The sequence below is a fragment of the Ruditapes philippinarum genome, unplaced genomic scaffold, assembly GCF_026571515.1.
Source record: "Ruditapes philippinarum isolate M1 unplaced genomic scaffold, ASM2657151v2 ctg825_1_1_1_1, whole genome shotgun sequence".
In the NCBI taxonomy this organism is placed as follows: domain Eukaryota; kingdom Metazoa; phylum Mollusca; class Bivalvia; order Venerida; family Veneridae; genus Ruditapes; species Ruditapes philippinarum.
The window spans coordinates 57,390-75,910 of NW_026861026.1; the positions used below are offsets into that span (position 1 = coordinate 57,390).

Below are 18,521 nucleotides of genomic sequence, written 5' to 3' on the forward strand. Positions count from 1 at the left end.
AACCAGTCCTGGTGTCATGTGAAGAAACATAGTCGAGACCCGAGTAGGGCTCGAACCCATGATCTCTGACACCTTTACCACTAGGCAACCGCTCCCCCATTAGAATGTTGTATTCAATTATTCAAATACTAACATTTATTTATACATGTACAATATGATTTCTTTTTTTGCGCTTGTTGATCCTTTCAATACATTTTTTGAGCATCTGCATGTATGAACAACATTTCACGTAAATTGAAATGTTTTGTATCATGCTCGCATCTTCATTATTTTTATTGATTATTGCTAAAGACAAAAACAAACAAGCATTAATACCTGTTGAGTGCTAGCTTCCGTTCAATCAGGAAATTACCTCCAACACAATTTCCTCATGAGAAAAAAACTTATGATAATCTCAAATCCATGGAATGATGCTATGCTATGACCCATTAAGTTTAGGTCCTTGAAAAATGCTTTTATTAACTTTTACCACGCTAAATTTGTCCATCTTTTAGTCTCAACACAATTATTCGTCATTTTTTTATAAATTTTTATAACATTAAATATTTTACTGATTGTATAGATTTAGCAGTGCAGACCAATGAGAACATCAAACGTAACAGATGAATCGGCTGGACTTGATCTGCACTGGAACATATGGTTAAATATATTCGTACATTAGAATAAACATTATATAAGATTAAATTATAGAATCACTTCAAAAAGAATACAAGGATTAACGAAATACTGTTTTTTTCTATTTTTTTATTTGTTTCCTGTTTCTGTTGTTGTTGTTGTTGTTGTTGTTTTATTGTTGTTGTTTTTTTCTTTTTTATTGTTCGTATTAATTAAATCTATTAATCACTCATAGATAGACTAAGGATATGTATAAATTTTTCATTGCATTATACCTAGGCAAAGAATAGACTATTTATTGTTAATATCATCCGTCCATCAATGATTACTTTTAGTCAACCAACAGACGATTTATTGCCGACCACATTACAATCCATTATCAACGATTGCAAAAATATAAATATTTCTCCGTAAAATAACTTTGTAAAAATGAGATTATTTCTTTCTTATTCGACAAAAATTACACATTCCGTCAAAAACTCATAATCTTTAGAAATTTCATAATCTCGTTAAGCTACAAAGCAGACGAGATCTAAATATAGAAGAAGAAATGATGAATAAAACATGAAAAAAAATTGTTTCCTAAATTTCCCTAGTCATAAAATTAATGTATTTTTTATTCTATAATTCATCAACTTCTCATTTTTATTCGCAATGAAGAAATTTGAATAATATAAGATATAACTTGTGCGTAATTTACAAATGTATCTCAGACTTCAGACATATTTAGCACTATTTCATTCCTCCACGTTTCGGTTTGAACTGAATTTCAAGAAGTTTATAGTCTTCATTGTAATGCATGCCTGCCAGTGGCCAGGCTCGATAACAGATGGTGGTGATACTTGGTTTATACAGAATTTATGTTAGTTCGATTGTGAAGAAAGCTTTAAGCTTATACAGACACACTTTCGAATCCGTTCCTGGAACAAACCAGTACTGAGCAATGAGTGTAAAGTTTCTTGCTCAAGGAAATAACGACTTGCCCCTAACAGGGTTTGAACCCATGCGGCTAGCGATCATTAGATTACTAGTCCGACGCGTTAACCACTCGGTCATGCTTATTATCACTAAAATTTGAATTAAAGAAAATTATGAACTTTTTTTATAGCCGTTTAGTAACATGTTATTATAAGTAGAATTAAATATACTAGATATGACCTGATGATGATTGAATCATAGGAAAAAAAGAAAATAAAGCAGTCGATAAATCTTCTTTGATGTTGCTTACATAAATACGTTATATTTGTTATTAACAATGTGCAAAAATTATTTATCTTAAATAGGCTTAAGGTACTTAAGTTCATTAAACAATTGGCATACACAATCTTAATTTGTTCTATGTTGGGTTAATCCTTACAATAAGGGTAAATTTTTGTTAAACAACATCAAAATAAGGATTACTTCGAAATCCATATTTGACATTGGATGTAAATCAATCAAAAACTTTCTACTTGAAAAGAAAATGCAGTTTCTTGTCTCTTCCATTAATGCCAGTCATACAAAAGAAAACCTATTTTAGGTATAGACTAATTTACTCCCTCATTTAAAAGCATGATTGCCGAACACAGACTTATAAATAATTCATTACAACGGGCAGACATTTGATTCCGGGAGATCAGTGAACGGTTGTTTTGAAATCTTTAACTTGTTTCGGTGAAAGGAAATACCGGGTTTCATTTAAATCTTTTTCAATAGATGGTATAATGGACACAAATGGGACTCTTTTAATCAGTACTCTATTTCCTGTCAAGTATCAGCAATATAGATTTCTAACATTTCTGCAGAAATTCAAGAAAAGTGACATTTGAGACACACCAGTATTAGACATATTATACATTTTTGTTTTTATGGTATATGGTCTTATAATAAGTTAATAAGATAGTTCTATGTTGAACCTTAATTGAAGAGAACCAATGCCTTGTTAACGTTTTTAATTTGTCTGGGTTACAAGAATATGGGGAAAACTCTCTACTCAAATAGGTTTTGAAAATAAATAAAATATTCAGCATCAGAAGAAATAAAATCCGATGTTAAACAGACTACATTGCTTATTATGCAATACAAGTTACATTTCATTTCTTTTTATGAGTCGGTCATGCAACTGTTATCAGAGAAAATTGACTTTCCTTTGACTTGACTGAGTCAGTCAATTTTGCTGCATGATCAGCATTTAAATGTGTATTTCAAATCAGTATTACTTTCATTTACTAGAAATAAGCATTAAACATACTTAATTGATTATTTTACAATATTTTATATGGAACGATGCTAAGGAACAAATGTTAACTCTTTTAGTAATCAGGGGTAACAGCTATGAATCCTATTTCATTCGCTATATACGTACATGTGAATATTTTTCTTTATTTCTATTGCTCATTGTAATAACATAATCATGCTCTTCTCATTTTAATAAATGCCACCGCCTTACATGTTTATACATGTGGGTAAAGAACATTTAAATATGTTCATATGCTCAATAAAAAATGAATTGAATTGAATTGTTTTACTAGTTCCGTAAACTAAGAAGCACTTATTCCGATAAGAAAGTAATATTACGTTCACAATCTCTATTTCTTCATCAACAAATCAAAATCATAATCCTTGCTTTTGTGCTATTTTTTAGATGATTACCGCAAGACGGAATGACAGATGGACAATATGTATACATATATATAAATATATAAACTTAATTAAAATCGTTCTTTATGGTAATGTCAAGGGCACGTACAAAATGACAGACAGGAGGACAAACGTATGAAATTTTTAAAATCTCGTACATAATATCCATTGTTATAGGACTCTATTCATGTATCAAGTATCATCCATCCATCTATTGTACTTTTTAGTTATGGTAAGATCACTTTCATAAGTTTTCATCATTTCTGTAGCCATAGTAACAACAGAAATAAATAGCACGTGCACAATCTTCATACGATCATATATTGACATACCAAGTATGATAAATCCGACTTTTGTTCTTGACATAGATTTCTTTAAACGTACGGACAGACAGAGGGTAAACATATAGTCATCATCAATGAAACCGATAGGGGAATACAATAAAGTAGGATTGCAGCGATTTTGTTGATGTTAAACGGTGCTAGACAATAATTTGGAAAAAAGGAAAACAATCTTTAAGCCCTAAATTCCAACAAATATCCGACAAGAATTTGATGCTGATCCATTTAAATGTCATAAACCTCTCTATTTCTGCATAAAATGGAAATGTATTTTAATGAAAATTGTCTTTCAAAACGGAATAAATCTTTCTTGGATAACGGAATTAAACTTTCTTGGTTACAATACAAAACATTTCATAAATTCCTTATAGAATTCATTATAACAAATATTTTAAAGCTAAACTCTATGGAGGGCGTTCGTTGCCAAAATTCCAGACATGTAAAGTGTTCCTTTTTAAAATGACTTTTGAAAATGCGAACTTGTATGCCTACCATTTTTTATTGTACCCGTGCATAGCACATAATATACCTCTTAACTCACTCTTTTAATTGAAGGTTCCCACCTTTATATAACAAGTTTATAAATGTATCGTAACAACTGACCTAACATCTAAAACGACAACAAATTTACAAATTCGTATCTTCCATTGCATGCAATACATATGCATGTTTGCACACTTATAGATCTGAAATATACAAATGAAATGTAAATCTTAAATACAGATAATAGATTTTAAGAAAACGTGTTACCAGTTGTAAAACTACAAGAGTACGTTAACACAGTAACCTGTTTAAATTGACAAAAGTAGATTGACAAAGTTAAACGATTTTAAGTCAAGCATAACGCTCCGCCCCTCTCGGAGTATTTACGAACTTCTATTACGGACAGGTATAAAACGGCGTCTCTCCAATATTTCTAAATAAAACTGAAGGACAACATACGGCATTTTTCATAACATACATTTGTTACATTTGTTACAAAAGTTTTGTGACTAGCAACATCACTTGAAAATTGCTGATTTTACCATTTATGATGAAGATAACTTATGCATTAACTTATTATTTAACATCGTGTTCTTGACAGTTACAAATTATTTATCATTTTAATGATTAGCCTGTCCGTGCTCTGCCTAGTGCCCTGTCCTGTGTTTTGTTTGGGGTCCGCCTGGGCTCCTTGCCACTTATTCTTGTTGCTGGGTCATGTGGGGTTGCGTTCATTGAGCGCCGCCTTTCCTTGTTGATATATACTGAGAAACATCGGCGATTTGGAAATTTTTAGGGAAAACAATGACCAACTTCAAGGGAGTAATTTTATTGATAATCTAAAAACCATCCAATATTTTTATTGGTATCATTAAAAATGTATTGGCACAAATTTCATTTTCAACAAAAACTATGCAAGTATTTGCAAAAATAGGATTTTAAAGCGGCCACCGAGATTTCCTTTCCGAAATCAAGAAAATACTTATCCGTAGCACATGTGTACAATCTTTGATAAGGTATTTTCAGTTTGAATAAAAACTTTTTGCACTTGTTCATTATCCCTCATGTACAGATTCAATCAAACCGAGTCTGCAATTCTTATGTTATTTTGTTGTGATTAATGCTTCCGAGGGATCATTTTATTTCCAGATTTTTATACTTCACAACAGCAGTTGTCAAGTGCCGTGTGGCAGCTGTAAAAAGTTGCCCCGTACTTCACTTCAGTGTTGTTATATTTTTCTGGTCCTTCGGGATCAATGATGCCAGCGCTATTAAGTGTTGAGAATTGAGTACCGTTCAAGCCGGTGCTAGGGGGCGTGAGGGATGTTGCACTTGTTCATTATTCCTCATGTACAGCCTCAATCAAACCGAGTCTGCAATTCTTATGTGATTTTGTTGTGATTAATGCTTCCGAGGGATCACTTTGTTTCCAGATTTTTTAATATACTTGTTCAAAGCTTATGGTCTTAACTTTCATTCAATATTCATTTTCTTTTTTGAAGGAAGCGACGTGATTTTTTTCCGAATATATGAGTGTGGTTTTAAGAGAGAAAAACTAAACAACGATAAATTTGAAACAAATTTTTATTACTTCTACGTAATTAATTTTCATTTTTAAGGCATCACTAGAAAGTTCATAAAGGATTCTTTTACTTGAGTCTAAAATTATCAAAATTGACCAAGAAATAAAAAAAGTAAGTAGGGGCGCCATGTTTCTCTTACTGAATTTCAGAGTGTGTTTTGTTTTTTTACTTGGGGACCATATGCCTTTTTTCATGGTATGGCATTTACGTGTCACATTGAAGGTTCCATGATAATCGCCATATTAACACATCTGCGGATGTTTCAAAATTCAAAATAGTACCGGTTCATGTTGAACTTTGCTTAAGCCGGTGCTAGGGGGCGTGGACGGTATTGCTCTTTCCATTACCGTCAATGAACAGGCTCAATCAAACCAAGCCTGCAACATTTTCAATTGTGTCGTTTTGGGCGTTCTTTAGGGATTATTATTTTCTCTATTTTACAGAAAGTAACAAGATAACCTTTTAAACGAAAAGTTAATTCATTTTGATTTAATTCATTTTTATTTTTAGGCACTATATAATTATATATCATAAATCGTATGAAGCACACTTTTATTTCAATCCAAAATTATCAAAATTGATTACGAAATAAAACTAGAAATGTGTCCATAGGACACGGATGCTCCCACATGCCACTGTTCTGTCAATCTTATGACTCTAGGTCAAATATTTTTTGGACTACATGTGCCACAAGTTGAAAACTAAAAATCAACAAAGGGCCATAATTCTGTTAAATTTGGTGGCAGCAAAAATTCCTTCCTTTACTACCATCTACACATTAAGGTTGTTAATCCCTGGAAGTTTAAGCAAAATCTGCCATCCGGTTTAAGAGGAGTTGCGTTCACAAAATTTCTACATAGTATATAATGAAAAAATAAAAAAAGGGCCTTAATTCTGTTGAATTTGGTTGCAGCAAAAATTCCATTCTTTACTACCATCTACACATTAAGGTTGTTCATCCCTGGAAGTTTAAGCAAAATCTGCTATCCGGTTTAAGAGAAGTTGCATTCACAAAATTTCTACATAGTATATAGTGAAAAAATCAACAAAGGGCCATAATTCTGTAAAATATGGTCGCAGCGAAAATTCCTTCCTTTACTACCATCTACACCTGAAAGTTGTTCATCCCTGTAAGTTTAAGCAAAATCTGCCATCCGGTTTAAGAGGAGTTGGGTTCACAAAATTTCTACATAGTATATAGTGAAAAAATCAACAAAGGGCCATAATTCTGTTAAATTTGGTCGCAGCAAAAATTCCTTCCTTTACTACCATCTACACATTAAGGTTGTTCATCCCTGTAAGTTTAAGCAAAATCTGCCATCCGGTTTAAGAGGAGTTGCGTTCACAAAATTTCTACATAGTATCAAGTGAAAAAATCAACAAAGGGCCATAATTCTGTTAAATTTGGTCGCAGCGAAAATTCCTTCCTTTACTACCATCTACACATTAAGGTTGTTCATCCCTGTAAGTTAGAGCAAAATCTGCCATCCGGTTTAAGAGGAGTTGCGTTCACAAGATTTCGGGACGTACGGACGGACTGACGGACGGACGGACGGACGGACGGACAAGTGCAACGCTATATGCTCCCACATTGTGGGGGCATAAAAAAGTTTGGAGGGAACGCCGTGTTTTTCTTACCATTTCGAGTATTAGATTCTATTTTCAAAGGAAAAAGTGATAAATTTTTAAACAAAAATTTCAATACATCTATTTAATTCATTTTTATTTCCGAGGCACTCATAGAAAGCTTATGGAGAAATCTTTCATTTGATACCACAAATATTTGACTTTTTATAGAAATAAAAAAAAGTTAGAATGGACTTCCTTCACTTTATTGAGAAAGCGACGGGTATTATACCTGTCCGTACATTTCAAAATCGTAAATACTCAGAGAGGGGCGGGGCGTCATGCATGACTTAAAATCGTTTAACTTTGTGAATCTACTTTTGTCATTTTAAACATGTTACTGTGTAAACGTACTGCTGTAGTTCTACGACTGGAAACACGTTTTTTAAATTATATTTTCTGTATTCGAGTTTTACATTTCATTTGTATTTTTCAGGTACAGATAGATATCTACAAGTGTGTAAACATGCTTATGTATTATATGCAATGGAAGATACGAACTTGTAAATTTGTTGTTGTTCTCCATGTTAGGTCAGTTGTTAAGATTTACATGTAAACTTGTTATTTAAAAGATTGAACTAAGAGGCATATCATTTGCTGTGCACGAATACAATCAAAAATGCTAGACATACATGTTCGCATTTTCAAAAGAAGTTTTCAAAAGGAACACATTACATGTCTGGAATTTTGGCAACGATCGCCCTCCATAAAACTCATGCTCATGGCCAAAATCTATTAAATAACAAATGTTTAATTAAAACTGCTGAGTCATTGTGATATTACGTAGAGAGTTTCTAGTCAAGTCAAAGAGATTTTATTATTTTCTCTGCTTTATTTCCCTGACAAGATATTGACAAGAAGTTGTATTTATCAATACCGTTATGGAAACTCAAGTCGCCAAACATTTCCGTTTTTATCTGAGTAGAGGAATATTGAATTAATCTGTCATAGTAGCATTTCTAGTCATCACCATCATTGAATCGTAAAATATGATTAAAGTAGAATGGATATGTTTATGCTATAAAATCAAAGCACTTTATTTCTTTTCTTTTTTTTCATCAGCGCTTTCACCAGAATATCGATCATATTATATAATTGCTGTTTATTGTGAACCGACGGTTTTGCTTACAAAAATAACATACATGTATCTGCATATATATTATTCATAAAGTTATCGTCAAATATATAAATAGTTTGCTTATAAAATCGTTATTTTTTAAGCATCTATCGTAGGCCCTTGAAGGTATTAGCTTGCTCTTTTATTTTATGATGATGTCATTGACGCAGTCACTTATGATCGATACTATCAGTAAATTCTAATTCAGTAATTACTACGCATGCTTCAAACAAGGAAATGGATAATGCAGTTTTGACTTATCAGTGCTGATCAATTACCATATTGGCATCCGTACTCTATTTATTGTCACAGCAAACATCATTCAATGCTGTGATTGCAATTCTGTCGTCGAGCTTGTTGAAGTCTAATATTGATTTCTCTAATTTACTGTTGAGTTTTCTGCACTTGTCAAAGTTGTAATTCTGATAAAATTTAGCAATTTGATGACGAACAACGTGGAATATAAATAGCAATGGTTTATGCCAATGTTACATGCTCATGTACACATATCGATTATTGCTAAAAGGTATATTACTAACAGTAGTTTTTACTAAAGGACATATTTCCCGTCTGAAAATTAATATATTCAGCAAATCAATCCTGTATGGAAAATAGAAGTAAAGCTAATTTATTCCTTCAGTTCATAATGTTTACAACTCAAAGAATAAGACATTTTTCGCTTTAGATTCTACATGAAACAGAATTGTATCGAAGCAGTCCTGTTTTACAATACAGAACGATGATAGCTTTCTCTAATGGCAACATTTTTCTATTGACTTTGATGAATATCTATAATCTATATCGTTTTTGTAATTTGATCAAAATAAGATACTAAAAACAGCAAAAATAAGACGCTAGTCCTAGCCACGTTATGTATGACAATATAATGTAAATTCCCCCAAAATTAATTTCGGAAAAAATGTTTACTGGTCACATTTTTAACATTCAAGTCAAAGGCCATCATTACATATACATTTGTAATCTATTAACCGTTATTCTCTTACCCTATATATGGAAACAAAGTATAATTAAGAAACAAATCAGAACCTATAACATAGACAGAAATGATAAAATATCAGTCTTTAATGTATTTTTTTATTGGCGAGGCAACACATTTGAATAATTTCGGACATGACTTGGTTAAAGATGACTGAAATATCCTAGATTTTATACAACTATTTTCTTATAACCTCATTCCTGTCTTTGATTTTAGGACTTTATACTGTTAACGATTTCAATATGAAACCACTACATTTTTTTTTTGCATAACTGATAAAGTATTGAGTTTGAAATTTCACTCAGGTTTTGTAAAGTTTTATGATATATTCGATCATCACGTGGTTCAATCGCTGGGGATTCATTGGATTATTTTCCTAGTTTTTAATCCTAACTAATATTAAAACATATATTTTAAACATACTCTCTGCATTTACTATGTCTTTATTGATAAGCTATATAAAATGTTTATGATCAATCAAAATCCATACAGAACTAATAGCTAAGTACAGTGTTAATTGATTTTAAGGAATAGGTGCAAAGGGATTTCATTAAAAGGTGCCTCGATTCTCAGATACGTCCCGAAAAAAGAAAATATATTTACTCAATATGACGATTTTGTATGTTTAAATTTTAGATTTATTCACAAATTAGAATTGCGAAACAGTGACAGTTAAAGTAATTATGAAAATGATAATGTCTGCATACTTGATTTCAATCAAATATTTGACAAAAATATTTCACGATTATTAGACTGTTGAAGTTGTTGGTTTTTATTGTACGAATGAAATCACTCATTTCTCGGATAAATAGATATTAATGATATATCTGCCGCGTTCCAGTACCAGTGTCAACAAGTATAGAAAAACAAGGCTAGTGACATATATTTAAAACTATTTAGTTCTTCTTACTGAATTAATTGAAAATCAAAGAATATAAGCATGATATAATCTTAAAATATAGAATATATACGAACCTATTGCCGCCCCGGCGAGTACTCTACCGGACAAAAGCATGTACTTATCTACTGCAATACCCATTAAAACTGCCGCCGCAGTAAACACAAGACACGAGCTCAAAATTACTCCCCTACGTCCCATTCTGTCATTCAAACCCCCGCCTACAAGAGCAAACAGGGCTGCTGCGCCTACTGTTACCGACACTATCATCTCTTGCCATAAAGATGTCAATCCAAATTCATTCCTTAATAATATCATAGCACCTGAAATCACACTTGTGTCGTATCCAAATAAAAATCCACCAAGTGCAGCGAAAAACGTCAAAATGTAAACAAAACATGGAGTTTTTGTTCTTTCTCTGATGCTGTCAATTTTTAAATCCAGCTTCTCGTCATCAGAGTCATCGTATAACTTTTTTGGCCTTGGAAGGCCTTTTGCGCCTTTAAGTTTGTGTGCTCTCTCCATAATGTTTTCGAATGATCTGATTTTCAGAACACTTGAGAGAGTACAAAAATCACATGTTGAACGTTTACGCGCCAACTGTCAACTGAGTGTTTTAATCGATTTCCAATGAGAAGATCCTCTTTATAAGGGGACACAAATCTCCAATATGAACAAGTTTATACCCACACGATATACGATATTTCTAATATTGTCTTTTCCGTTACCAGAAACAACTTCGATATTGTGCTTTTATATTCGTCCACAATATTTCATTATTCGATTTGATTGTCTACGGATTACTATGTCGATATGTAGTCCGTGTCAAACCAATAGATAATCAAAGCACAGAAGGCGCTAAATTTGTTTGGGTCTCAGAATGTCAGAAAGGTGAAGGTTGTGAGATTATGAACCAATTTGTTTTTGTATAGTGCCACCAATGCTTTCCAGCGTTTTAATTGTAGTAATTTGGCTATAAGACTAATTGCAACACTAATATTCAATTCGATGTTTATTTGACTTAAACAATTTCAAAAAAAAATGAATTGCCTTAACTGGGGTTTGAACTTTAGACTTCTCGATTATCTCAAACCCCTCGGTCACGGTGAAGTTATATGTTAACAGCCTGAAGAAAACCATAATATTTTAAATTAGGGTTTGAAACCCTTATTATTTCGACGCTAACTGTTGTTTATCACAGATGTAGATAATCATTGAGCTTACTATAAGCATGTATATCTATAGAGAATAAAACAATATTAGAAATCTTCGACCATTCGGGAACTATTTTGCTTGAAAATAAATGCGCCTGTCATTTGACCATCTTTACGCAGTGATCTCCCCTGAATTTTTCGCCGTAAGTGTACATATAAAGGGAAGTAACTGCTTCAAACAAGAGGGCCATGATGGCCCTAGATCGCTCACCTGACTTATCAAACTCATCCAAACAATTACCTAGACAAGCATTCTGACCAAGTCTCATGACAGGTGAGTCAAAAATGTGACCACTACAGTGTTAACAAGGATTATCCATATTTGAGCAGTGCGACCTAGTTTTTTACCCAGGTGACACATATTCAAACTTGACCTAGAAGTCATCAAAACAAACTTTCAGACCAATTTCCAGGATACTTGGATCAAAACAGTAGCAACTAGAGTGTTAACAAGATTTTTCTATTTTTAGCTCCGGTGACCTAGTTTCACATGCGATTTCGAAGTCATCCAAGCAATTACCTAGACAAGCATCCTGACCAAGTTTGATGATAATTGAGTCGAAAATGTGACCACTAGAATGTTCACAAGGTTTTTCGATATTTGGGCGGTGTGACCTAGTTTTTCATCCAAGATGACCCATGTTCGATCTTGACTTAGAAATCATCAAAACAAACTTTCAGACCAATTAACAGAATATTTGGATCACAACAGTAGCCACTAGAGTGTTAACAATATTTTTCTATTTTTAGCTCCGGTGACCTAGTTTTTCATCCGTGATGTCCCATGTTCGATTTGTTCCCAGCAATGACCTAGACAAGTTTCCTGACCAAGTTTGATGACAATTGAGTCAAAATTGTGACCACTAGAGTGTTAACAAGGTTTTTCTATTTTTAGCTCCTGTGACCTAGTTTTTCATCCGAGATGACCCATGTTCGAACTCATCCGAGCTATCACCTAGACAAGCATCTTGATCAAGTTTGATGATGATTGATGCAAAAATGTGACCGCTAGAGTGTTAACAAGGTTTTTCTATTTTTAGCTCCGGTGACCTACTTTTTCATCCGAGATGACCCATGTTCAAACTTATTCGAGCTATTTCCTAGACAAGCATCCTGACAAAGTTTGATGATGATCGAGGCAAAAATGTGACCACAAGATTGTTAACAAGGTTTTTCTATTTTTACCCTCTTTGACCTTGTTTTTCATCCGAGATGACCCATGTTCAAACTCATCCGAGCTATCTCCTGACAAGCATCTTGACTAAGTTTGATGATGATTGATGCAAAAATGTGACCGCTAGAGTGTTAACAAGGTTTTTCTATTTTTAGCTCCGGTGACCTACTTTTTTATCCGAGATGACCCATGTTCAAAGTCATCTAAGCTATCAACTAGATAAGCATCCTGACCAAGTTTGATGATGATTGATGCAAAAATGTGACCGCTAGAGTGTTAACAAGGTTTTTCTATTTTTAGCTCCGGTGACCTACTTTTTTATCCGAGATGACCCATGTTCAAACTCATCTAAGCTATCAACTAGATAAGCATCCTGACCAAGTTTGATGATGATTGATGCTAAAATGTGACCGCTAGAGTGTTAACAAGGTTTTTCTATCTATAGTTCCGGTGACCTAGTTTTTCATCCGAGATGACCCATATTCGAACTCATCCGAACTATTATCTAAACAAGCATCCTGACAAAGTTTGATGATGATTGGGTCAACAATGTGACCACTAGAGTGTTCACAAGGTTTTTCTATTTTTAGCTCCTGTGACCTAGTTTTTCATCAGAGATGACCCATGTTCGAACTCATCCAAGCAATTAACTAGACAAGCATTCTGAGCAAGTTTGATGATGATTGGTTCAAAAATGTGACCACTAGAGTGTTCACAAGGTTTTTCTATTTATAGCTCCTGTGACTTACTTTTTCATCTGAGATGACCCATGTTCGAAATCATCCGAGCTATCACCTAGACAAACATCCTGACCAAGTTTCCTGAGCAAGTTTGATGATGATTGGGTCAAACATGTGACCTCTAGAGTGTTCACAAGGTTTTTCTATTTTTAGCTCTTGTGACCTAGTTTTTCATTCGAGATGAGCCATGTTCGAACTCATCCGAGCTTTCAACTAGATAAGCATCCTGACCAAGTTTGATGATGATTGAGGCAAAAATGCGACCGCTAGAGTGTTCACGAGCAATTGTGGACGGACGACGGACGACGGACGACGGACATTCACCGATCCTAAAAGCTCACCCTGAGCAAGCTCAGGTGAGCTAAAAAGCGGACTACTTTCGGCATTTGCAATTAACAGCATCAGGGTCTGAAATTTCGCTACCATTATTTGTTTGGTCTGACGACCCAAACAAATAAAAACGAAATCCCTAAAGAACGCCCAAAAAGACAAAATTGAAAATGTTGCAGGCTCGGTTTGAATGAGAACGTAGCTATATGGGGTGTGATATGAATTTGATATGAACCTTTTGGACCCTGGATATGAAAACGAGGCTAAATTGATGAGATTGGATCAAATAATGATTTGTTTTTGAACATCAAGTGGTGCAAATGCTGAAAGTGCATTGGTTATATCTAATACGGTATAAGATAAACAATTAAATAATGAAGAAAATGTAGCACGCACTTACAAACAAAAAATATATATGTTATTAAATTTTTATTTGTACATAAATAAATCATGTTCTTAAAAACATCGATAATAATTATATTGTTTTGCATTTTTATAGAAGCTTTTTGTGTATCATTCAGATATTTTTTTAATCGGTCTTATGTCATAGGGGCTAATCATACGGATAATAAGTGAACGTGTGCAGTTCGAATACAACCAGCGACTTATAATTCAGTCTGGTATGGTACTTAATGGAAAGTATATGATGCTATATGCCATTATAATAGGACTTTAAAGGGTCAATAATAGTTTCTTCCAAAGTCACGACTGTCGCAGGTTTGTGCGATTTGCAAGCGATCAACATACTGCTGTTGGTTTAAAGATAATTTAACGTCTTAGAGAGACCTATATAAGTTTATTATTATCATCATCATCACCATCATCATCATCATCAGCATCATCATCATCATTATTATTATTATTATTATTATTATTATTATTATTATTATTATTATTATTATATTTGAAAGGTGGAAAGTTGGTACATGTATAATACCACTTATATGATTCATATTGTGTTGTATGGATATTGTGCGGCCATTTCAATGTACATGCAAAAAGAAAAAGTATCAGAATTTTTCTTGATTTTACTTAAACGCTTTTATCGACATGAAGATATGCCATAACACGGAACGATTTTATGTTTTTAACGTTGATTTAAAGATAGGAATGAACTTACCGATTCTGAAGGATGCTTCTCATTTCAATGAACTAAAGTTGTTCTCATAAAAATCAGTAACTGACTGCTATATTGTGATATCGAATTAATCCAAGGGGTGTTTCTTCTGCTCTATCCATTTTAGGCATACAGATTTTGGATAACGTTGCAAAATACTTTCAATTGGAGACACTCGAAGGTAGAAATAAAACCAGAACAATGTAATACAACCAAACACATATATTTCTTTTAAAGTTTATTGAACATTAAATTTGTACATAAGATGACATACATTTTTCAAAGAGCATGAAAATTAAGAAAATCTTCTTCATTTTGTGTTACAAAATACACTTTATTCCCAGAACAGGAGTATTTGAAAGTAATTTTAAAGAATACATTCAAATTTAGATTGTTTGCATACATGTACATAAACCCATAAATACATATTTAACCGTGTGTTAACTAAACTTTCCAGGTTAGAAGCGATTGGTGATAAAGAAACATTTAATTTCATATAACTGTTTATATATGTGTGTTTTAACAAAAATAAATTGTTTGTTCTTATATATAATAATTATTTATTCTCATTATGTAACACATGCCCATCTAACAGGTAAAAAAATAATTAACTTCACATTTAGCCATTATTGTGTTCAAATTCATATTAAACTGTGAAGAACAACATCAATAATTCACATGACAAACAGAAATTTCTATAAATATCTTTTAGAATGAATCGGTAACGCTGAAATTTTAGAGTAGGGCGGTGTTTTTATAATTTTACGTATTTTTACCCATTTTTCACTATCAATTAGTGTCAATTACCATTATGATAAACCAATCATCTGATACAATTTAGTTTGACAGCGAAAAATGAGCATGACGTCACTTTAAAATTGCTCTAATGGATATAACATGTTGACAATCGGTACCGTTGACCTAGTGCCTTCGGATCGGGAGGTTGAAGGTTCGAGCCCAATGGGAAGTGTTTATTGAAGGATAAATGTTTCTCCTGGGATTCGTTCCGAAATGGTCGCTTCGTGAGCCGCGAGGTAGTTAAAATGAATGGTTACCGATTTCAATCAGCCTGGCGCCAGGCATAGTGGTAGGAGTTGGGAGGTACAATGTATGCAAGCAAAAGGTGTCTCATAAATCAGAAATGGCTGGCCCTTTTAGTAGGGGTGACACGACCTTTAACTTTTTTTGTTTTCAAATGCACCGATTAAGTGACTTAACATAGTCTAAAACACTTGCTAGTTACATAATATAATTTATCAAATTATGCAGAAATTTCTCATGTCGTAAGTGTCCGGGTAGAAAACTTGAGATAAAATAGTAAATAATGTAATAAGAAATTGAATAACACGAGCACATTCATAGTTTCGCCTGCACTGTGAATAACTATAAATTTTTTTTTTTCTAAAATTTGAATTCTTGAAGATTTATTAACTTATCTGAATGCATTTTGCTTTCATGAAAAATCTTATTTTATCTGGAATTCTTAATCTTGGGACTTTTATTTTAAAGAATTATCTGTCCAACAAACGTAAAAAAAACCAACCAACAATATTACTTAGCAAAAGTGAACATTGATTCAAACATTCCAATATATTGAGACCATTAACATAGCATCTTGTAAATATTCGTATGGTTATAATTTTATCACTCATTATATTTATCTTAATATGAATTTAGGGGTTTTCATGAACAACTACAGAAATCTGAAAAACTGAATTCAGTTTTTTTGTGATTTTCTCTTCAATAGCTGTAACATATGATTTTCAAAATGGCGGCGCTTATGTGATTATTTTAAGATTATTCATACTTATTATTCATAGTGCCTTATTCATCAATGCGCTGTGAGTTTTGTATAATATAGTTCCATGTTAAATAGTAAAGTTAATAAAAGGAAATAATCTGCTTTAATACAAAGTACAACAAAAAAACAACAACAAGAAAAAAGGAAAAAACAAAAACAAAACCAAGAGGTCCATGGCCCTTGTATCGCTCATCTGATTATTCTTGCTCCACATGACAAAGAATGATAAATGCTGATATCTATGAATGAAAAGCAGGTATAAGGCCACAATACAGACCAAATTGTGTACATGTAAACTAGTCACCGGTTGCTATGGGAAAACAAGTTGTTGCTAATCAAGTTACGAAATGCTTTGGGAAAAAAACGTTGCTAAGGAAAATCCATGTTTTTTTTATTGAGGACACTTATTGTTATGGCAAATCAATAGATGCTATAGAAGTCAATAGTTGCAATGGAAATGCAATAGTTACTGTGGAAGTCAATGGTTGCTATGGAAAGGCAATTGTTGCTATGGAAGTCACTAATTGCTATGGATAGTCACTTGCTGCTTAAGATGTCACTTGTTACTTAGGAAAGTCAGTTGTTGCTGTGGAGTGTCACTGGCTATCATTGATAGAGAATGGATGGTGTTGTTACCACGTTGTTCACTGGACAATGGTCAACTATCTAAGCTCTACACTATGATTTCAGAGAAGTAGATTAAAAACGTTTTACTATATACATTTAAGGAAAACCAATGACCATCATGGCAGGGCAAATTTTGTCCTCGTGACTATGATCTAAAGAAACTTGGTAGAGGTCTTCTAGACAATATTTCATGCCAAATATCTAAGTGCTACCCTTTGTGGTTTTAGAAAAGATTTTCATATTCTACTATTTATTAAAAGAGTAACCATAACCCCCGGAACAATGCCAATTTTCATCGAAGGGCTTGCTTTGTTTTGGACAAATCTGGTAGGGACCCATTGGTCAATGTTTCATGCCAAACATCCAAGCATTGTGCTTTTGGAAAAGCGTATATGTTAAGGTTGAAAATAAAATGAATTTACAAATGTATATCTACTCTTATCTCCTATGAGCTACTAATTTATTACATTAAAACCATTTACACAATTTGTGTAGATGTCATCTAAGGATCATCCCGGTTAAGTTTGGTCAATATAGATCATGTGGTTTAGGAGAAGGATGCTGTTGATTGAAAAATATTGTGGATAATGGCTGACAACGAACGAAAGACACATTGCCATCACAAAAAACTCACATATGAGAACTTTCTGCTCAGGTGTTATACAATACCATATGATATGTAGGAAACAATCAACTTGTATCTTTAATATGACTTGTCCGGCTTATGTTTCAAACATGAATGGCCTTGGTTTTTCAAATTAATAACTGAAATTCAGCAGTCCGTCCCCATTGCAGTGAAATTACACTAAGAGATGTAGTGGTTTCTTTGAAAGTAGCGTCAAAATGGACAACATGACGTTACACTTGACATATCTATATATGAGCCGTGTCATGACAAAACCAACATAATGGGTTTGCGACCAGCATGGATCCAGACCAGCCTGCGCATCCGCGCAGTCTGATCAGGATCCATGCTGTTCGCTTACAAACCTTATAACACGTAGAGCAACTGATCGCGAACAGCATGGATCCTGATCAGACTGCGCGGATGCGCAGGCTGGTCTGGATCCATGCTGGTCGCAAACCCATTATGTTGGTTTTGTCGTGACACGGCTCAATTATAAAAGCGACATAAAGAACACAAATTATAAGACATTTTCTTTGCATAACATAAAAATTTAAAGGTCTTTGAAAACATTGATAGTTTGAACCTACTACAAGAATGATTACAGTAAAAAA

At 33.3% G+C, this 18,521-nt stretch overlaps 1 protein-coding gene across 1 annotated transcript in view; it reads right to left on the bottom strand.

Annotated features, from left to right (window-relative positions):
• LOC132714283 (proton myo-inositol cotransporter-like) overlaps positions 1-10,897 on the bottom strand; it is a 41,079-nt gene extending 30,182 nt beyond the window's left edge. Inside the window, exon 1 of the mRNA XM_060697113.1 lies at positions 10,357-10,897. Within this exon, the coding sequence (XP_060553096.1) occupies positions 10,357-10,804 (448 nt within the window). The 5' untranslated portion in view covers positions 10,805-10,897. The remainder of the gene's footprint in view (positions 1-10,356) is intronic.
• Between the last annotated feature and the right edge of the window lie 7,624 nt (positions 10,898-18,521).